The 23,400-nt window shown below is 41.3% G+C and overlaps 1 protein-coding gene across 1 annotated transcript; it reads right to left on the bottom strand.

Moving 5' to 3' along the window:
* Nucleotides 1–904: 904 nt before the first annotated feature.
* LOC144266846 (opsin-5-like) lies at nt 905–16,312 on the bottom strand. Its single transcript, XM_077820383.1, has 5 exons — nt 16,148–16,312; nt 15,671–15,770; nt 7,475–7,579; nt 6,628–6,851; nt 905–1,360 (listed from the first exon to the last, which is right to left on the bottom strand). The coding sequence occupies exons 1-5, from the start codon at nt 16,310–16,312 to the stop codon at nt 905–907; spliced, it is 1,050 nt and encodes a 349-aa protein (XP_077676509.1).
* Nucleotides 16,313–23,400: the final 7,088 nt, after the last annotated feature.

Raw genomic sequence — 23,400 nt, 5'->3', positions numbered from 1 at the left:
CTGGGCCTCCTCCTTAGGAAAATTCTTGTTGTACACCAGGTAACAAACTACCTAAGATGGAATGTCCCTGACCAGTGAGACTAGTAAAATATGCTTTATGCAACTGAAAATCTCCCTCTTGTGGAGTGGTACAAAGCGTGCATAGAGCTGTGGCAGTTTGGGAGACACTGGAACTGTCACTGGACACTAGCATAGCTGGGCTTCTTTAGCACTAGTCTTAGGCCTTGTCTACACTACAGGGGGAGATCAATAAAAGTTATGCAACTTCAGCTATGTGAATAATGTAGCTGCAGTTGACGTACTTAGATCTACTTACCGCGGGGTCCACACTACGCAATGTCGACTGGAAATGCTCTCCCATAGACTCTCTTTTTGCCTCTCGTTCAGGTGGAGTACAGGAGTCGACGGGAGAGTGATCTGTGGTAAATTTAGCGGGTCTTCACTAGACCTGCTAAATCGACCATTGATGCATTGATCGCTGCACGTTGAACCCCTGGTAAGCGTATACAAAGCCTTAGACTGTGTACAATAAGAGCCTGGATTTTGGACCAGTATGTAATCAAGCCACATAGGGAAATAGAGTAAAATAGAAATAGAGTTGGGTCCATGTACAGGACGCATACATTGATATGCACAATTTGTCAGAAATAAACAAATACCTTCATTTTAGTAATGTGCTAATTTAATTTTAAAAAGAGAAAATAGGCAAAAACTAATCTCCATGAACCAATTCTAAGTTTTGCTATGCTTTTTATAGTCATTGGGAAATTGTACATGAGAACATTTGTAAACATCTGTGAAATATTAGCAGACTGATGAGGACAAGAGACAATGGTTGTTTGCTGTGGCAATCTAATCTTCAGAGAAAAAAAATAGTCCTTATTTCACCTTCTCCAGATCAAAATCAGCCAGATCCACTTTGTTTCCTTTGAATTGTTTTTACTCCAAAAGTGGTAAGTTGATTAGAAACAGGAGAACAAAATGCAGGGTTTGGATTGTCTCTGGGCACTGAATCCATGTCTAAGCCTGGTGTTTCAGCCTCAGGAACTTTGGACACAAACTCTCTCTGTGGTTTTAGGAGGATAGCTGCCTCATTTCTTTGATTGAACATCTGTACTGGCATTTGTAGGGCTGAATCCTTGTCTCGGTTGAGACACTGGAAAAGGTTTCTGACGTCCTTACGGAATTTAGAGCTCATTCCCATGTAGATGAGTGGGTTGTAAAAACTGGCAGATTTGGCAAAAAGGCTGGCTAGGACATTGGTGAGTGCTGGCACTTGAAACCCACATGCTGACCACATAGAGATTACTGCATAAGGAGACCATGCCAGGAAAAAGGCAAAACAAATTACAAATGACACCTGAGAAGGAAAAATAACATGAGATCATCAAAACTGTAAACACCACATTTCTAATGTCACGATTCTAGAACTACTTCAGCTTTTGGAAGAGCATCTGCATTTTGTAACTACTAAAAGAGCTACTCACCCAAGAGTCATTTTCACAAAGCTCTAGCCATTATCTACCAAAATTAAAGGAAAAGTCTTCCTCACTTTCTCGCAGCTAAATAGAATCAATTAAGAAGCTATGGAAGAGAGTCTGGGTCTCCTTCAAACACACTGGGACTATAATTTTGGTCATTCATTCATATTCTGATGGCTGGAAAATGGGTTTGGAAAAGGAGGACAATTTAAGTTTTAACTCCAGTGAATAAGGAAAAGCTTCCATCAGAATAATTTGCACTGTATGCATCAGTTAGATAGAACACCGTTGACACTCTTATAAAGTACATTGATTTTGGTAGGCCAATGTGAATACTCAAATGTACAAGCTATTTTGTTTAAATGTACTATATTTCATAATCAAAATGATTTATCCTATAGGACTGGAAACCAAAATTTTACAGTGGAGACCTTTTGTTGTTGCCAGTAATGTTGTACGGCCAGCAAATTTTGCTGTCATTTAAGGAATGTTTCAGGAGATACATTAACATGCAATATGGTGGTTATAAGAGGAGAGAAAATCTTTAATCAAGTACAAAAAACATTGAAAAGTCTAATTTAAACCAGAAATGACTCTGAATGACCAGAAGTCCCCGCTTTGGCTGCTTCTGCTCCTATCCATTGGAGTCTTTGGCTGGTTCCACTGCACTTTTTCCTCAAGGTCACCTGGAGTCAGGGAGGCACCAGCTGGATCCTGGTGCCCACAGAGCATGTGCGAGATCTCCCTTGAACAGTTCTGGGTCCAAGGTGGTGCTGGGAGAAGGGAGGAACCCCATTTTAATCCCTCCAACCAGTGCAACTATCCCTGCTTTGTCTGCTTCTATAGCTGCAACTACACGCTGGACTATCTGGCTGGTTCCTATTTCCTATTGGAAACACTCTGTGTAGTATCTTAAGAAAAGAATAGATCATAGTTAAGGCTACATTTTAGTCACGGGTATTTTTAGTAAAAGTCATGGACAGGTCACAGGCAGTAAAGAAAAATTCATGTGACCTGTCCACAACTTGTACTATACCCCTGACTAAATTGGCAGTGCTCATGGGGACTGGGTTGGGGGGACGACTGTGCATGCTTGGGGGATGGCCTGGGGGGTGCCCCAAGTGCTGGGGGGGGTGCCGTAGGTGCACGGGGGTTACAGGCATTGCAGGGGTGGTCTGGGGGGCACCGCAAGTGTTCAAAGGGGTGGTCCTGGGGGCACTGCAGGTGCGAGCCATCCGGGACCCATGCTGGTGCTACGGGGGTGGGGGCGGGGGTTGGTAGGCTCCCTACCCGGCTTCTTGGAAGCAGTGACATGTCCCTCCCTAAGTTCCTCGCTCCGTGCCGCGCACTGCCAGCCCTGCAACTCCCATTGGCCAGGAACAACGGCCAATGGGAGCTGTGGGGGGCAGTACCTGTGGGCAGAGGCAGTATGTGGAACTAGGAGCTGAGGAAAGGACATGTTGCCGCTTCCGGGGAGCCCCCTCAAGGTAAGAGCTGCCCCTCCCACACCCCAACCTCCAGCCCCCCCACCCAAACTCCTCTTGCTGCTGGGGGAGAGGGGCGGTGATCTGAGACTGCCCCAGCAGTGGCAGGTACGACTGGCCCAGGGGGCTGCCCGAACTGCTCAGGGAGCCCCGGCACGAGCCACACCGGCTGTGACTTCCTTGACAAACTCGCAGCCTTAATTATGGTATAGATCAAAAGAAGAGATAATGGCTGTCCTTCATATGGGGAATCAGAGATTAGAGACACATTAAACCATCGAGTTTATCCTCATGCAGTTAAAGGATTGTTCCCTACATTTCAGGGTATGGCTATGCAGACGTCCGAGATGGGAGTGCAGCACACGTAGCTATACCCAAGCTAGCTTTGATCTAGCTAGCTCAAATAGCAGCAGCGAAACTGCAGAAGCACGGGCTGTATAGCCCCACCCAGGACTTTGGGGAGGTACTCAGTCATCTAGTCCATGTTGTTATCCATGCTCCCATGGCTTCACTGCTCCTGTCATTTGAGCAAGCTGGATCAAAGCTATCTTAGCTCCGATACCCTTAATGTGCTTACTGTAGTTTGGTTAAAATTATGATTCAGGATAGAGGAGGGAGAGGAATATAATCATTTAAAAGTATTTGAAGAACATTAAGACCATGATAGCTCATAGTTCAAGGGGTTTACTATGGATAGGGTTGTTGAAGGGTCCAAACAATAGGAATAATGGTATCACACTTTAGTGAAGGAAAATTTAGGCTGAATACAGTTAGGAAGTTTTTCCTAATGTCCAACCTAAATCCCCTTGCTGCAATTTAAGCCCATCGCTTCTTGTTCTATCCTCAGAAGTTAAGAAGAACAATTTTTCTCCCTCCTACTTGTAACCACCTTTTATGTACTTGAAAACTGTTATGTCTCCTCTCAGTCTTCTCTTTTCCAGATTAAACAAACCCAGTTTTTTGTATCTTTCCTCATAGGTCTTGTTTCCTAAATCTTTAATAATTTTTGTTGCTCTTCTCCAGACTTTCTCTAATTTGTCCACATCTTTCCTGAAATGGGCACCCAGAACTAGACACAATACTCCAGTTCAGACCTAACCAGTGCAAAGTAGAGTGAAAGAATTACATCTCATGCCTTGCTTACAACACTCCTGCTAATATGGCCCAGAATGATGTTTGCTTTTTTTGCTTGTGATCTATTATGACCCCTAGAACCCTTTCTGCAGTACTCCTTCCTAGACAGTCATTTTTCATTTTGTATGTGTGCAATGATTATTCCTTCCTAAGTGGAGTACTTTGCATTTGTCCTTATGTAATTTCATCCTATTTACTTCAGACCATTTCTCCAGTTTCTCCAGATCATTTTGAATTTTAATCCTATCCTCCAAAGCACTTGCAACCCTTCCCAGCTTAGTATCGTCTGCAAACTTTATAAGTGTCCTCTCTATGCTATTACGTAAAACATTGATGAAGTTATTGAACAGAACTGGACCCAGGACCGATCTCTGACGTACCCCACTGGATATGCCCTTCCAGCTTGACTGGGAACTACTGATAACTACTCTTGGGAATGGTTTCCCAATCGTTATGCAGCCATCTTATAGTAGCTTCATCTAGGTTGTATTTCCATAGTTTATTTATGAGGCGGCCATGTGAGAGAGTATCAAAAGTCTTAGTAAAGTCAAAATATACCACATCTACTGCTTCCTCCCTATCCACAAGGCATATTACACTGTCAAAGAAAGCAATTAGGTTAGTCTGAATGATTTGTTCTTGACAAATCCATGCTGTTACTTATATTATTATCTTCTAGGTGTTTGCAAATTGATTGCTTAATTATTTGCTCCATTATCTTTCCAGGTACTGAAGTTAAGCTGACTGGCCTATAATTCTCCGGGTTGTCCTTATTTCCCTCTTTATAGATTGGCACTATATTTGCCCTTTTCCAGTCTTCTGGAATGTCTCCCGTCTTCCATGACTTTTCGAAGATAATTGCTAATGGCTCAGATATCTCCTCAATCAGCTCCTTGAGTATTCTAGGATGTATTTAATCAGGCCATAGTGACTTTAAGACATCTATCTGGTCTAAGTAATTTTTAACTTGTTCTTTCCCTATTTTAGCTTCTGATCTTACCTCATTTTCACTGGCATTCCCTATGGTAAATGTCCAATTACCACTAACATTTTTGGTGAAAAACTGATATAAAAACGTCATTTAGCACGTCTGCCATTTCCCTATTTTCTGTTATTGTTTCCCCCCCTTCATTTAGTAATGGGCCTACCTGTCCTTGGTCATCTTCTTGCTTCTAGTGTGTTTGTAGAATGTTTTCTTGCTACCCTTTATATCTCTAGATAGTTTAATCTCGTTTTGTGCTTTAGCCTTTCTAATTTTGACCCTACATACCTCTGTTATTTGTTTATATTCATCCTTTGTAATTTGACCTAGTTTCCACTTTTTGTAGGACACTTTTTGAGTTTCAGATAATTGAAGATTTCCTGATTAAGCCAAAGTGGTCTCTTGCCATACTTCTTATCTTTCCTATGCAGTGGCATAGTCTGCTCTTGTGCCCCTAATAATGTCTTTGAAAAACTGCCAGCGCTCTTGAACTTTTCCCCCCTCTGACTTGTTTTCGATGGGATCTTACCTACCAACTCATTGAGTTTGCTTAAGTCTGCCTTATTGAAATCCATTATCTTTATTGTGCTGTTTTCTCTCCTGCCATTCCTTCGAATCACAAAGTCTACCATTCCATGATCAGTTTCACCTAAGTTGCCTTGCACTTTTAAATTCTCAACTAGTTCCTCCCTATTTGTTAAAATCAAATCTAAAACAGCCTCTGCCCTAGTAGTTCCACCTTCTGAAATAAAATATTGTCTCCAATACAATCCAAGTACGTGTTGGATAATTTGTGCCTTGCTGTATTACTTCCCCAACAGAAATCTGGATAGTTGAAGTCCCCCATCACTGCCAAGTCCTGTGCTTGGGATGATTTTGTTCGTTGTTTTAAAAAAGCATCATCCACCTCTTCTTCCTGGTGAGGTGGACTGTAGTAGACCCCTACCATGACATCACCCTCGATTTTTACCCCTTTTATCCTTACCCAGAGATTTTCAACAAATCTTTCTTCTATTTCCATCTCAAACTCAGTCCAAGTGTATTTATTTTTTAATATATAAGGTAAGGAAGACCTTATTTCATTTGTGTCATTTACAAACATTACAAATGTAAGGGATCAGATGGGTTAGCGGGTTTAGTAATAAGCCACCTTTCCTCTAGGTCACCAGTTCAAAACTGACCTGACTCAGTGGGGACCAGGGGTGTTCAATAGTCTAGATGAAATAAGGTGGTGGGTTTCAATTCAGGTCACAGACAGGACTCCACATCACAACTGGTGCTTATTAATATCCTTATTGGCAGGCTCAGGAGGATGGCTGAAGATGGAATGAGCAATGAGACCAAACTGTCCTCTCATCTCTAAAATGCTTAGGGTACGTTGGTAAGGAAACATGGGGGAAATTTTGCAATATCGGTGGTGTGCCTGTTCCAGGGATAACTAAAGGGATTTTCATTTTCTTTTCTCTCAAATCTAGCATTGTTCTAAGAGTTAAATTACATATATGTATATAACCTGCTATATTGTAGGCAAAGAATTGTCCATTACCTGTGTAATATTTCGTTTCATGAGCCGCTGCCTTTGGCTAATTTTTTTACCTCTTGTGGTCTTGTGACTTGATTTAACAGTCTTTATTATGGACACGTAACAGAAAACCATGATGGAGACAGGAATAAAGAAGCCAAATATAAAGACTCCAATCACATAGGACTTATAGACAACAGAAAATGTTGCCTTGATCCAGTCTATTTCACATGTTCCATATTTGTGGTCTGGAAAAATTGAACAGATTAAGTATGAACAAATCCCCTTATCCGAAACAGTTATGGATTGTATTAACTGATGTGCACTTTACAAAGTCTTTAGAGAGGTTTATACAAGAAAAATCTGCATTTCTCATCACTTCTATATCACCTATTTAAAACAAAATTGATTCCCCATTTAAGATGTACAGAAAATGTTATTTTCTACAATTGACAAATTGTTTGTAAAACAAAATTCTCATTTACGTGAAGGCTGTATTTACTCCATTCTAACAGTGTAACAAGGCCTTAAAGTGAGCATAAATTAAGTTTAAACTACCAGAGTGTTCTAGAGGGGACTTCTTGCAAATGAGATTCAGACACTTCTGTCTTTATGTATAGAATATTATGTACAGAAATGTATATTAATTCCTTGTTTTGCCATTCATCAATCACATTACTCAACTATCAAAGGAATGTGGCATGCAGGAAATAAAGTAACTGTTGGTTTCAGTATTATCTAGGTTACTCACTCTCACACTGTCCAGTAATATTCTGCAGAATTGCACAATGATTACTACTGTTTTTGATGGACACAGATGCTGGATAAGATTTTTCTCCATATAGGTAATTCTGTAGAAATGAACACTCACCTGTATAGCTACCCCACCCTAGAAGTGGTGCACTGGCCCAGAAAAGAGCAGTTGCCCATATCACAATCATGGTTAATGTAATATTTTTTCTATCAATTTTGTGAGCTGTAAGTAAAAGATAAAGATAACAAATTTGATCTCCAAAATAGATTAACAAAAAAGACTGTTTGCAGCTACACCTGAATTTTAGAAGAGAAAATGTTTAAAAAAATTAATGTTGTAAGAAAATAGGTATATTGAATTGTGCAATCTAACAAATGTTAAGAGCTGAAGGAAATATTTCTTCACTTAATAGATTATATGAAAAAGAGCAGTTCCATTAATGAAATACTGTTACCGCCTTTTTTGTAAATACAATAGTTCAGATCAATGTTCCCTCTAATTTTTTACATCTGTGTACAGAATGAATTTTGTTATGTGCACCAATATGGAGGTGATGTGTGGCAGGAGTGGGGCTGAGGGGTTTGGAGTGTGGGAGGGGGCTCAAGATGGGAGGGAAGAGGTTTGGGATGCAGAGGGGTGGGAGTGTGGGCTCTGGGGTGGGGCTGGGGATGAGGGGTTTGGGGTGCAGGCTGCCCCAAAGCTGCAGCAGGGAGAGAGGCCGCAACAGTTCCGGCGGGGCCGGGGAAGAGGCACCTCTCCCCAACCATGGCAGTTCCAGCAAGGGCTGGGGGAGAGACACCTCTCCCCACTGTGCACTTGTGTGGCTCTTATATCCTGCTGCACGGCCACACGGCCTCTCAGTTTAGAGGAAATTTAGGTCCATATTCCCATTTACACTGAAGCCCCTCTACATTGCTTTGACAGTATAAAGAGGGCTTAATGTGGGGGTACATTTACAATAAACATTTACAAATATTTGTTTCCTTTGCTTTACAAATAAATAAGTAAAAAGGAATTTTCTGACTGAACTTGCAAAGATTTACTTCTAAATACTGTTGCCTGATCTGTAGAATATGTGTTAATTATATTGATTACTTAAGAATCCCCAGTTATCACTTTGAAAGGGTTGCCAGGTTCTTCCCCCGAGATAGTTGGGAACCCTGATGTGCACAGTTGTAACACTCACACTATAGGAACTCTTTTATATTTACAAATGTAGTTTATTAATACATTTAGCACAAATACCCCAAGTCAGTAAGGTAGATAGATATACTACAGAATATACACCTGCACACCCATATACTCACACCATCTCTTGTAGCACAACCTGAAATGTAGCCATCATCTTCCACATCACCATCACCCATACCCGTCATTCTGGCACCTCCCAAGAACTACATCTCTCTCTCCTACCGCCCTAGGCTGGGATGCCGCTTTTATATGTTACACTAGCACTGCTATGTTTGATGCATATTCAAGAGAGGATTTTCTCCCTTTTCCTTATTTGTATGCCCTTACCTTACTAATGTTGGAGTGTCTTTTTCCTATAGGTTAGTATATCAATGATCTCAACTTATTATCATATACGTCAGTTTGTTACCATGGCCCTTTTGTGATTAGGTATCACGTTTGTTATTTTTGTCCTAATTGGTTATTTCGGTTCTTTCCAAGTTCCAAGATGTGAGGTACCTGTTAAGTTTAAAAGGGCATGCACTTAGGAAAGCCCCTGTGCCAACCTGCTTTAACGCATCTTCTATGTTAAAGGTTGCAGCCACACATGGACCTTATGCTTTAGCTCATTACCATGTATCTAGGTGAAAGATCCCAAACATATGTATGCTAACTTTGCCTTAGCTCAACATACAGCATGTGGCCTGCAGGTTCCTTGTGTTAAAATATACTCTAATGTAAACCTGTAAATCTATTATAATAAAACAAATAATCAAACCCATAAGAAAATAAGGAAGTTATAAGAAAAGATATATAGGGAAGTAAGCAGGCTACCCTTAGATGTATCTCATGTACCTATAGTCAGAACTTCTCCTTAAACTCTGTTTTTGGCTCCCCAAATATCTGGGGTTTTTTGTTAGGCCGTTTATCTGTCCAAAGTTCATAGGCCTCAAGCCTTATGTTAACTTGCTGAAGTTATTGTCTTACAGGATACAGGCCTGTAAGTTTCTTGCATTACTGCTAAATATAATGTAAAACAGTAAATATAATAAAGACAAGCTTGCCCACTGGCTACAGTAGCAGTGAATATGACAAAGGCAAATTAGCCCACTGGGCAACAGTACCTTTTGATATATTTAAATCTGGTATACTTGTTAGGTGGTGAGGTTGGCTGGTAGCAACCAGCGAATTTTAACTCATGCCAGCATAGCATTTAGGAGAAATTTTCTGGGAACTTGCTTGACAAAAGAGAGATTTGGCTTCATTTCCAGGTGTTATCAGTATCATTGACTACTTGGGGACCCTTTTCTTTTGAAAATGAAGGACATACTGTCTTTATCATATATTGAACAGGAACCTTCTTGTGGTGATGATGAGGACGAACTCAGGCTCCTAACTCTGGCAGGAAAGTATCAGAAAACTGCTTGACTCTATTTGAAAGAATGAGTCCTCTTCTTCATTACTTCCTTTGGTAATGGATGATCGTGTAATGTTCCTCCCTCACATCTTTCCCTAAAAGCTTTACATCTTTCTCCTAGTTTTATGTCTCCATCTGTTGTCTTGTGTGCTTTCCATGGTAACCCTGTGTGACAGAGAGGCACCTTGGCAATGGGTCCTCTGTTCTTTGTGAACAGGTCTCACCTCAGACCCGACAAACACATATCTTGCAGGGTATTTATCCATAAGGGATGTCATATGAGGTGTCTACAGAAAGCTCATTATTTGTCAAGACTCAAATCTTTTCAAGATGTGTGTATAGCTAACATCGAAGGAATAATGGGTTTACGTTGAAAGTATGCTTTATGGACTTGGAGTAGAAATTTATGACCAGGAGTTGATGTGCCTAGGGTAGGGGTAGGCAAACTACGGCCTGCAGGCTGGATCCGGCCTGCCAGCCATTTTAATCCAACCCTGAGCTCCTGCTGGGGAGTGGGGTCTGGGGCTTGCCTCACTCTGGCACTCCTTCTGGAGAGCAGGGTCAGGGGCTACTCCACACAGCTCTCGGAAGCAGTGGCATGGCCCAGCTCCAGCAAGGGAGCAGGGCTGGGGGCAGCTCCATTCAGCTCCTGGAAGCAACAGCATGCGCCCCCCCCGCCCCAGATCTTATGCATAGGGGCAGCCAGGAGACTCCGCTCTGCACTCTGCCTCCGTCCCAAGTGCCAACCCCACAGCTCCCATTTGCCAGGAACTGCAGCCAATGGGAGCTGCAGGAGTGGTGCCTGCGGATGGGGCAGTGTGCAGAGCCACTTGGCTGCACTTCTGCATAGGAGCCAGAGAAGGGACATGCTACTGCTTTCAGGAGCTGCTGGAGGTAAGCGCTGCCTGGAGCCTGCACCCCTCATCCTCCTCCTGCCCTCTGACCCCCTCAATCCCAGCCCTGATCCTCCTCCTGCAGCCCAAACCCCTCATCCCCAGCGCCCGCAATCCCAGCTGAAGCCTGCACCCCTGCCCCAGCCCTGATCCTGCTCCTGCCCTCTGAACCCCTCAGTCCCAACCTGGAGCACCCTCATACATCCCAAACTCTTCATCTCCAGTTGCACCCCCAGCTGGCGCCCTCACCTCCACCCCCCCTCCTCCCCAGCTGGAGGCCCCTCCCGCACCCTGAACTCCTCATTTCTGGCCCCAGCCCAGAGCCCACACCCCCAACCAGAGCCTTCACCCCCTTCCCCAACCCCAATTTTGTGAGCATTCATGGCCTGCCATACAATTTCTATTCCCAGATGTGGCCCTAGGGCCAAAAAGTTTGCCCACCCCTGGCCTAGGGGATGGCCCATGTAAGCAAGAGGGAGTTGTCACTCCACCCTAATTAGGTGGTGAGCTAATGCAAGACTCAACTGACCAGCTTTGCTCCCTCCCAAAACTATCAATGGAAAACCATCATAGGCACCACCAAACAAATGAAGCCTCCTTGAGGTGAAAAAGGAATGTTACAACAGACAGAGTTTTGCCTTGGCTGTAATTAGAAAGTAAAGACTGTTTTCAGTATAGCACAGAGAAGGGAGAAGCACTCTGGATCCATTTTTTGGAGGTTTTATGAACCTTGTGTTGCTTTCCTGATGTTTGGGCCCTGCTTCTTGTTAACCCAGCCAGCTCTGCAAAAGACTGAGCTTTTTCAGGAAAACCTATTTTATTACATAGACAAGGTAACTATTGATCAGTGTAGATCCAAGTTCACATTTTATGATTTTGTTTTGTGTTGTCATCAGTTGTTTCCATCTTTCTCTCATTTCTAGTTAAATCTTTATTCTTTCTTAAATAATCCTTTGTTTTAAAACATTTGTTTTATTGTAAGTGCTCACAAGTGCAGTTTAGTTTAGAGAAGTTGTGGCTAAAGATAAAACTGGAGTACACAGCAGCTCTGGATAGACGGTATCTGGAATTTCTGTGAGTAGCCAGTCTCAGGGTGTTGTCTGATATATTGATTATGTATTGTTATATCGATTACTTATAAACCCCAATTAACACTTTGAGGTTTGATAGGTTCTTTTCACAAGATCGGGCCCAGTATTATTTGAATTACATTTTAGTTGGAAGCCCCTGTGTGTACGGCAATGGCCACAACACCCAAACTCAGGGAAGGCCTTTTGAAATTGTAAAATGTTTATAATTACTATAACTAGTCTTTAAGTAAAACAGTCCAAACAAATAAGGTGAAGTGATACAGGAATGTAATAATGCCCAGCACCATCACATATGCATACTCACTCTATCCTTGGGGAGGACTCGAAAGGTTGAGACAAATCCCAGTCTGAGTCAACGGTCAATTCCAGTGGCCTAACCCATAACTGGATGTTTTATAGATCTTGATGTTCATCATGCATATACATGAGAGGTTCCTCCCTCTTTTACCATATCACAACTTCCTCACCCTCATAATGTTGTGCTGTCTTATCCTATAGGTTAGTATATTCATTCATTTAAGCTTATTAGCATATGTCAGTTGGTCACTATGGTTACCTATGGTTGAACATCTGTTGATGTTTTTCCCTCCAAAAATACCCCGAACTGGTACTGACTGACTTCTTGCAGTTATCAATCAGTAACTTTATGCTTAGTTTCAGCACTTTTGAATATTGCAAAACAAGCAAAATAGTATCTTACACCATCTTGTGACTTAAGGACACTGCTGGCTTATGTATTTATGCTAATTCTATTAAACAGTGTACTTCTACTATGGCTATTGGGCCTTTCTGTTATGCTAAGTGCTTACGCTAATCTCTTATAGACCTGGTACTATAGGTTTCTTGTGTTTCTGCAATATTATTCCTATCTTTTACCATACCAGTATGTGGGCTACAGAGGCTGGATATCACAGGGGAATGATTCAAAGGGATTCAGGGATTGGGGTGCGTGACGGGATCCCCGGGGTGCAGTCTGGGACTGTGGCACTGCTGTGCCCCCCTGAACTCTCTCCGGCCTGGGCTGTCTCTGACAATGTCTTGCTAGTGACCCTCCCCAGGTGCTGTTATCACTTAGCACAACCACACGTGGAGCCCCATACCCAGCTATATTGCATGAATGCTCCCAGACCCACTCATGAATCACACAGGGAAAGGCATCAGCCAGATCCCCCCAGCTCCCAGCACTGTACCCCAGGAATATACCATCTTGCACTGCTCAAGATGAGCACTGCAAATTTATTAATTGGTTCACCACTTCGTCAATGGAAAGTGGACATACACAAGCCTTTGTAAACCTGAGCAGTTTTGCTACACACTTCATACAAACTCACTGGTAAAGATAAACAGTAAAACAAATTTATTGACTACAAAAAGATAGATTTTAAGTGATAGGCAAAAAGTCAGAGTTAGTTACCAAAATAAAATAAATTATAAGCATGCAGTCTAAACTCTCCACCCTATTAGACTGGCCAAGATCTAGCTTAAGCAGTTTTTCTCACCCCACTTGATATTGCAGTTCATAGTATGCAGATTTCACCCTTGAAACCTGGGCCAGTCTCCTCTGCTTAAGTCTTCTAGTGACTTGTTGCTTGCAGCATGGGTGGGGGCAGGAGAAAGGTGAAGCATGGGCCTGCTCTGTTTGGTTTTATACCCCCAGTTTCATGTGCTTGGGGAACACACAAGTCCAGGAATGCCTGGTAGGCATTAGAGAGTCTCTAGGCAAGGTTGAGCAATTCCCCTGGTGTGGCCTCATGCAGATGAGTCATTGAATTATAGCTCCCTGGCTGGACAATGGCCCTTGATGAGTTGTTTGATACCCCGCCCAGGCACTGGTTACTTTCCTTGCTGTTGCCTCTGGGGAACTAATATCTGGCGGACTCCCCAACTTACAGCATATTTTAGTGACCGCCATGCAACACGATTCTCATAACTTCATATGCATTAACAATATACATATATGGATAGAAAAATCATTTTCAGCAGATCATAACCTTTTCCCTGATACCTCACACAGCCTGCTTTATATGCAAGATCACAATCATATATAAATGAGGAACATGGGGGTTACAGGGTGCTCCCCCAAAGTACAGAATGTCAGAGGGTGCACCTATTGTTAACCTGTAAGGCGAAGAAAGGGATGGTATTAGGCCAGAGGAGAATGCTTGAGTGTCTGAAGGGCTGGCAGCATCAGAGAGCGGAGACCCAGCTACCACAAGACAGACTCCCTTTTGCTAGAGGCAGGGAGTAACAAGGTGACTCTCAATTCTGGGTACCCTGAGAACCATCACACTCTCCAAATTAGCCTGTACACTCTCAGGAGCAGAGACTAGGGGTTCAGATTCTGATTTCACGCTGCTATAAACTGGACTGAAATCAATACATTTATTAACTCATAGCTTACACTAACGTCAATGGGATTAGAATCAAACTCCACATTGTATTCTGCATTTGTAAAACATCATGCACAGGTATAGTGCAATATAATTACATACCCAAAAGCCCTATGTTTAAACTATGTTATGAAGGTAGTAATATTCTAACTTTACAATGTTTGACTTTGCAACTCTAACAACAGTCTTTCAATATACAAAAATATATATATATAATTTCCCAAGTTTTTAAAAGAACATTCTGTTATGCACTTGACATACTCTGTCATAGGATCTCTTCGTCGCAACCACAGAACAGCACAATTTGAACTCTGGACCTAGCAGCACTGCTGTTCAGACCTCTACCACTTGAGCTAAAAGACTATCTACAATAGATGGCAACATGAGTAGGCTGGTGTCCTATGTGGACAAGCCACTAGGAGGACAAAACAACACACAATGGACTGAACGAGTAGCCCCATTTTACAGACACCAAGCATACTGCACACTGTCTGATAAGCCATGCAGCAAACTTGATAAGACTTGTATATGATATATTAGAGACCTGGATTGTTTTTATTGACAGCTTCTATAACCTTGCACTGGAGTAGAAGACCTTGCTCAATAAATAAGGATTCTGAAGGACACAGAATTAGTAACACTGGTCAGTAGAAGAGGTGAGTCAAGAACTCATGGGATGGTGACTCCCAGCTCAGGGTTGCAAGGGTTGAAGGAATATTGTGTGTCCCCCATCTGGAGATTCAGCTCAGGGGAGCTGCTTCAGAATGATTCAGGGAGTCACTGGGGAGCATGCTCAATACCACTGGGGGGGGAAGTGTAGTGTAGGGAATGTTCAGAGATTTCAGCAGCAAGCCTACAATAAATTGTATTAATCTTAGGTAAATGAAGATTTTTAAACAGCTTATAACTTGGCCAAATTTGAACAGGTTTTCATAGACACAGCAAGAAGTCTCTGACGCCAGAACTATCTGCCTGGCAAATTTCGGATTCCTGTTTCAAAACAGAGGCACAAGAGCTCTTAAAAGTGGTTTGAAATTTTTTTTTAATGGGAAGTGTTAGGCGACCTTAATATATCAGTTGCTACCATAGGTCCTATAAAAAGTGTTTTTTGGGAGTGGGACAAATATTTAGATTTTCGTAAAAGAACAAAGCTTAGTATTGTATTCACAAGTGCACCTCTAATTATACTGGAAACATGAGTTTTAGTAAAGTAAAAAAGACAATTGTTTGTATATTTTCAATCTAATTCTTTGGCTTGATTTTAAAGATTTCAAGTGTATAATATTGTCAACACATTTAATAAAATACCTTTGAGGTAGTGATTTGATGTTTGGCAAAGAAAGCAGACATACCTTGGTGGAGCTGGCATCCTTTAATGTATCTGATGACACTGATGGCTGTCAGGGTATTAATACTGATTAGACCAAAAAAGAGTATTATAAATCCATCCACCTGACAAGGAAAGAGTGGAGAGAAGAAGAAAAAAAAATCCAAACTCTTGGTATAAAGGGCATATCTCAAAGGTAGAGAACACAAAAAAACATGACATTTATTAATATTGAATATGTTACTACTAAGTATTTTGAAAGAGTTCTCTTTAATATTTATTCACACTTTCAATTCTAGGCTGTGTTTGATCTTGCATGCACAGAAACAACTTAAGGACAGCAATTGAAAACGATTACTTTTTTTTTTGCAGGGGAAAAATCCAGGAGAAAGACTAAAACAAACCCAATGTCACAGGAATCTGTACATTCTCCTGTTACTAAGTTAGGGTCTAAGTATTCAGAAAAAGATTAAGAATCTGGAATTGTAAATAATGCAGTTACCTTGCATGTCCATACTGAAGTGATTAGAAAGCCATCATCTCTAAGAACATTAAACAGCTCTAGAATGCCCCTTGAATAGCCGAAGAGGGAAATGCCTGCATCTGAGACAGCAAGATTGAAGGTGAGATAGTCCTGAGGGTCCAGGGAATGTCGTTGGTTGTACATGATGAAGATCACCCCTCCGTTGCCAAGCCAAGAAAGCCAACCTATGCAATTAAAGTCAGTGCTGTAGGACAACCGGAGAACAATTTGAAAGAAAAATACTAATTGGTATTTTGCACTTCCTCTTTTGCAGGACAAAATGGGTCATGTCATTGGCTCGCCACTTTCCATAAGTTGTGGCATTGACTGACACTGTCTTGGAGCCCCATCAATTTTGAACTACAGGATGATGGCTGTGACAGAAGAGGTTAGACAAATATATTGAGCAATAATGGGAGGAAATCTCAGAAGTCCGACAAGAGCATAGAGAGCCTCAGGTGGTTGCCATTATTAAAATTAAACTTTCATTGCAAATAATCTCCTAATTAATTCACAATTTGTGATGAACATTCAAAAAACAAGTTGACTGAATATGGAGAGACTGGGATAATCTCCCTAAGACTGCTGTCCTGTCAGGATTTTCCAGTAGTGCACACATCTCACCAGTAATACATGTGACCATTGTACATAACATATTTTCATAAGAATATTTTTGAATGAAGCTGGAACAGATCTGAATAGTTTATATTACATTGGACATTTCACAAAAGCGCCTGTTTTTCAGGTTCACAAACAAAATAGCAGTTGATCAGACCTTGCCCAGGAATTAAGGAACAGAAAAAAATCAGAAAACTGCCATTGTCTTTCTGATTTCTGCCGTTTTGGGGCAGAGAATTCACTGCTACTAAAACATCTCTTTTGTATGAAATACTCAGAGAGGAGTTTCCAGTACTTAATGGGCTTTCCATAACCTGGAACTACCTGGAGACTCAGCACTGCAAAATACCCCGAATGGGCTATCCACATATCTAACCTCAATGAAAGAATCAAAGCCACTTTAATCAGTTTATGAGGAATCTAGAAACAGCACAAGAAGCCTTTCCATCAGGCTGAAACATCTAGAATGGACCGTCACTCTCCCAAAATACAAAGAGAAAAGGGTTTCTAGAAGTTTGACCAAAATGAATTGGGCTTTTGAATACACAGAACAGGTTTTCACACTCTGACCCACACCCAGAATTGCTATTGCACAACACCTGGAATGGACTTCCATGAGAATCTCAAAATATATTACAACTTTGAGAGGTGGTTGTTTATATGAGAAAAGGGGGTCAACTTCTCAGCTCTTTGCAGTCCAGAAATAATGGGTAACCCCACATGATTTCTGGTGACCCATTTCTGGAGGGTAGGGATAGGATACAGAGGGACCTAGACAAATTGGAGGATTAGGCCAAAAGAAATCTGATGAGGTTCAACAAGGACAAGTGCAGAGTTCTGCACTTAGGACGGAAGAATCCAATGCACCGCTACAGACTAGGACAGAATGGCTAGGCAGCAGTTCTGCAGGGAAGGACCTAGGGGTGACAGTGGACGAGAAGCTGGATATGACTCAACAGTGTGCCCTTGTTGCCAAGAAGGCCAAAGGCATTTTGGGGTGTATAAGGAGGGGCATTGCCAGCAGATCGAGGGACGTGATTGTTCCCCTCTATTCGACACTGGTGAGGCCTCATCTGGAGTACTGTGTCCAGTTTTGGGCCCCACACTACAAGAAGGATGTGGAGAAATTGGAGAGAGTCCAGCGAAGGGCAACAAAAATGATTAGGGGACTGGAACACATGAGTTATGAGGAGAGGCTAAGGGAACTGGGATTGTTTAGTTTACGGAAGAGAAGAATGAGGGGGGATTTGATAGCTGCTTTTAACTACCTGAAAGGTGGATCCAAAGAGGATGGATCTAGACTATTCTCAGTGATAGCAGATGACAGGACAAGGAGTAATGGTCTCAAGTTGCAGTGGGGGAGGTTTAGGTTGGATATTAGGAAAAACTTTTTCACTAGGAGGGTGGTGAAACACTGGAATGCGTTACCTAGGGAGGTGGTGGAATCCCCTTCCTTAGAAGTTTTTAAGGTGAGGCTTGACAAAGCCCTGGCTGGGATGATTTAGTTGGGATTGGTCCTGCTCTGGGCAGGGAGTTGGACTAGATGGCCTCCAGAGATCCCTTCCAACTCTGTTATTCTGTGATTCTATGATTCTATATACCATATTCTAGCCGTGTCTGAAACTGTTGGGGTTTTAGGAACGGTATATTTTTAGTCTTGCCTCATTATCAGCTGGCAGTTAAATCCAAATCTTTAGGCATGTATTATGTATTTTTGCAGAAGATACTGGCTTCCATAAACTGGAAATTGTCTGTTTGCTGTTGCTTGCAAAGTGTATTAAAAAATAATGGCCAAAGTATGATTCTCCCAAACCCGATCAAGTGACTGTCAAAACTGTTCCAGTTTTGGACTTCAAAAATTAATAAACTTCTTTAGAGATCATGTCCCCAGCATGACTCTGTTTAAGGAAAACAGTGAAGCCATATTAATAGCCTTGACAAACCTTGGTCATGAAAACAGACTACAGTAAAAAAGTAAACATGGCTAGGCTAGGTAGAAGCAGCTCTAGGGAACATAAATTATAGGCATAGAGTCTCCAGAATCAAAACAGGGCTGGTCAAAGTTAATTAAGATTCTAAAAGGCCTTCTCAAGGTTATTTCGAGTCCAACTCAGTCATATTTGGCCCGGGGGAGGCATGATGGAAAAAATGGCTTCACACATATTCCAGATGTGAAAGTATTTTTTTCACGAGTTAGACAATATCCTACAATTCCAATTCACTATTATAGACCATGTGAAGTTAAAATATAAAAGTAAACTAATTTGATAAAAAAATTTATGTCTAAAGACTATGAATAGATTTCTTCATTCAGTATATGAAGGAAGGAGACAGGGAGTTGTCCTGTGTATTATTCATAGTCTCAAAATCCTGTTAAATTTGCTGTGATTTTCACTCACTCCATGAATTAAAGTAGGTTTGTGTTTGCTATTTTATGAAACCATTCATGCACATAGCTATCATTTATTATATATAATTGAAACAGAATGTAAAAACTACTTAATTCAGCTTTAGTAGTAGGGCTTTCAGTATCAAAAATATTTGATTCATATCTATAACAATAAACAAAGATCTTTTTCCTATTAACAGCGTTGTAAGTTTGCGGTTTGTATTTTGGACAAAAAAGAGCAGATGTTTTTGATAATCTACTCAGATTGTTACAAATAATGTGGAACAATTCCTGGAGTTGACATCTTCTAATTCTAAGGGAAGGAAAGAAATGTTGATTGTATCGTTGTGAATTCCTTAGGATGGTGTAGTACTATGCTATGAAGGGCATGTATGTAGAGAACTGGTCTTCACTTTTCATTTCCCACCCTACCCCAATTCCAGTTTCCATTTTACATTATTCAATTCATGTTTTAAATCTAGACTCTTTCTGAAAGCTACCAATTTCTCATTTATTTTTAGCTGGATTTTTATAATGATAAATTAACCTGAAATATCTTCAACAAAATATAACAGCTGCAGCAGCAGCAACAAAAAGTAAATAAACGATCAGTGTCAAACTGTGAATTAGTCTTTGCATAACAAATATACAAGCATTATGGTAAGTAAAGTCCATATCCTTTGTTTTTAAGTAACTGCAATTTCTAAACATACATAAGATTCAACTTTACCCTGGAGAAGGCACAGGTATTCCGATTTTCCACCCTCATGATGAGCCGACTGCACATCTCTCTTCAGAGCAAAGAACAGAAAATAAAATTTGAAACACAGCCTGAATTTGCTTTTCACTTACCTAGCGTGAGCAAGTAAACCCCAATGATGGTTTCCCAATCCTCTGAGACAGCAAAACCAGACTTGTTACTGTGCAATAAGCTGGAGCTGTCCATCAGCACCACTCTCTCACCTTCTGGAAAGTTCTGATTCAGAAAACACAGTCGTAGATGCAACTATTTCTCTGGCTCTCTTTTAAATAAGTGTCTCACAGAACTTCTTTGACTCTTCTTTAGCAAGACTAGGATACTTACTTCTTTAGTAAGACAGCAGGAGCAACTATGTGGGAAGTGCAAAAAAGGAAGCTGAGCAAGGAGGTAAGACAGTGCTCTACCATCTACTGAGCCTCAGCTGCCACTCAGCATCAGCATAATTAGCAGCATCAAAAGTGCTGGGATACTTGGTTTAAAGTCTCAGGGTCTGATCCACACATGGCCCAAATCTGTCTTTTACATAAAGGGCTTTGAGACTGTAAAGGACAAGGTCACTGGATGAAAACTGACTGACTTTGCCAGGGGGCTTGTGCTTTCTCTTAACCTCAATGGCCCCTAGAATGACAGAGGAGACAGTCCTGCTAAAGGTTTTCCTGCATGATCTCTTGCATTCCTTTTCTACTACTGATCTCTTTTGGAGAAAGGCCACTTAACAGGAACATGTAATATTCCAGTGATGGTAGAAAGGACCAGTGAATGCTGTAGGAATTTTCACAAAGAGATGCCCCAGTGAAATACAGTAGAATCTCAGTGTTATGAACACCAGTGTTACGAATTGACCGGTCCTTTGGAACCGGAAGTACACAATCAGGCAGCAACAGTCACGAAAACAAACAAACAAAAAGCAAATACTGTACAGTACTGTGTTAAACATAAACTACTAAAAAAATATAAAGGAAAAGTTTAAAAAAAGATTTGACAAGGTAAGAAAACTGTTTCAGTGCTTGTTTCATTTAAGTTAAGATGGTTAAAAGCTGCATTTTTCTTCTGCATAGTAAAGACTGAAAGCTGTATTAAGTCAATGTGCAGTTGTAAACTTTTGAAAGAACCATAACGTTTTGTTCAGTCATGAACATTTCAGAGTTATGAACGACCTCCATTCCTGACGTGTTTGTAATTCTGAGACTCTATTGTACTTTGTTTTGATGCTGACACAAAATATGAGGTATGGAATGTATCAAACATGAAAATCAAACTGTGTGTGTTGTGCGGGAACTATACATTTATTTAGAAATATATTAAAGCTTTATTTAATAATAAAATATATGCACTGCTCAAGTAGCAAATGACGAAGTACATACAGCAAAGCTTTAAGGAGCCTCTAGATGCTTGGAAGATAGCAAATGAATTTTACTGAGTATTTGACAATATGTCCCATGTCTAAAGATTTAAACATTCTCCCTTTTTGAAACGTTTATTATTATTATTATTTTTTTACAAGCAAGAGAAACAAGTTAAGGAGAGAACAAATGACACAATAAAATATCCCATATGGTTGATTTCTATTAATCCCAGTGAGCAACCAAAGAGAAATCAGAATTTATAAGGTTGCATAAGAGATAAAAAGGTATGAGAGCAGTGGATGTAACAAGTGGAAGCACAACTATAATGCTTTATACAGTACTAGTCACTGCACTGTGGAAAGGACTTTGCAAAAATTGAAGAGGTGTAGCAGAGGTTAACCAGACTCAATTTGGCCTGCAAAAAGGGGTGGTAATTATAAGGAATGGTAAATTTGGTTGTGAAAGCTTGGTTAACATGGTTAACCCAAGTTAACCAGAAAAAAGTGACAATGTGAATCACACATGGAGCAATACATAACTCCAGAACATGTGAAATGGAACTAAATCTGCCTAAACTGTGCTTTAAATATTGAACAAACTTTGAAATCCGTAAGAAAAGCCACCTGGCACATATTAAAATTGAAAACAGTCTTAACCAGATTCAAGCCCATACATTTGACACTGAACCCAAGCAAACAGCAGAGTTTGTGCTGCTTGACAATGGAAGGCATTTTGCAGTAACAGTGCAGTGTCCTCTGAATATACACACCCACAATTGGTCAGTTCAGTCCACAGTTTAGGAGTACTCATGGATTCCTTGCTGATGCTAAGTGCTCACATAACAGCATTCACGGATAATGCTCTTTGTCAGCCACATCACCCAGGCTCCATTATACACGTCCTGGCTTGAACACAACCACATCTACTTCTGCATGAAGCCCTCAGCTATCAGGACACTCCAATTACTGTTGGATGCAGAAGCACATAGCCTCAGCAATCTGGGCTACAGTGAGCCTGAGTTATCCTCTGCTCATTACACTGTCTTCCTATAGAATAGTGTGTCCATTCAAGATATTGGTCCTTTTTTCCTCAAGGTGCTCAGGATAGCTAAGAAATTGCCAAAAGAGCTGGGATGAAATATGTGGTCAACAACATTGCTTCTCAAGCACTCAAGTATTTCACCAGAAGGGAAAAGCTCACCTATGCAGGAAATGGAGCTTTCTTAAAGGCTGGCCCAAGATTTTGGAACAAACTCCCACAGGAATTAAGAACTACCTCAGAACTCACTCCCTTCCATTCCAAGTGCCAGATGTACTACTTTGACCTCGTTTTCACTAATCTTCACTAGTATAAACACATAGCACAGCATAGATATAATTTATTAAAAACAGACGAACAAACAAAACCTGCACGTGCAATTTCCCCCCTGGATAGAGAATGAGAGCAAGGATGAGATACACATAACAGATGTTCCAGAGTAACAGCCGTGTTAGTCTGTATTCGCAAAAAGAAAAGGAGGACTTGTGGCACCTTAGAGACTAATCAATTTATTTGAGCATAAGCTTTCGTGAGCTACAGCTCACTTCATCGGATGCATTTCATCGGATGTATTTTCCATAGTATGCATCCGATGAAGTGAGCTGTAGCTCACGAAAGCTTATGCTCAAATAAATTGGTTAGTCTCTAAGGTGCCACAAGTCCTCCTTTTCTTTTTATAACAGATGTTAGTCATGTTGCTCTATGCACTACTGGTGCTCATATACTATAGGCGCCTAAGTAGAAACATAGAATATCAGGGTTGGAAGGGACCTCATGAGGTCATCTAGTCCAACCCCCTGCTCAGAGCAGGACCAATCCCCAAATTTTGCCCCAGATCCCTAAGTCGTCCCCTCAAGGATTGAACTCACAAGCCTGGGTTTAGCAGGCCAGTGCTCAAACCACTGAGCCATCCCTCACTTCGGATGAGGTTAGTATAAAAATTGGAATGAAACAGAGTTTTTTTTTAAGATGGGGAGTGCCAGTAGTTACCGGTACTAGACCAGAGGTGGGCAAACTACTGCTCGCGGGCCGCATCCGACCCGTGGGATCCTCCTGCCCGGCCCCTGAGCTCCTGGCCCCG

Source organism: Eretmochelys imbricata, chromosome 6 (genome assembly GCF_965152235.1).
Source record: "Eretmochelys imbricata isolate rEreImb1 chromosome 6, rEreImb1.hap1, whole genome shotgun sequence".
Taxonomy (NCBI): Eukaryota; Metazoa; Chordata; order Testudines; family Cheloniidae; genus Eretmochelys; species Eretmochelys imbricata.
The sequence above is the reverse complement of the archived record's forward strand: the minus strand, read 5'-3'. Positions and strand labels throughout refer to the sequence as shown.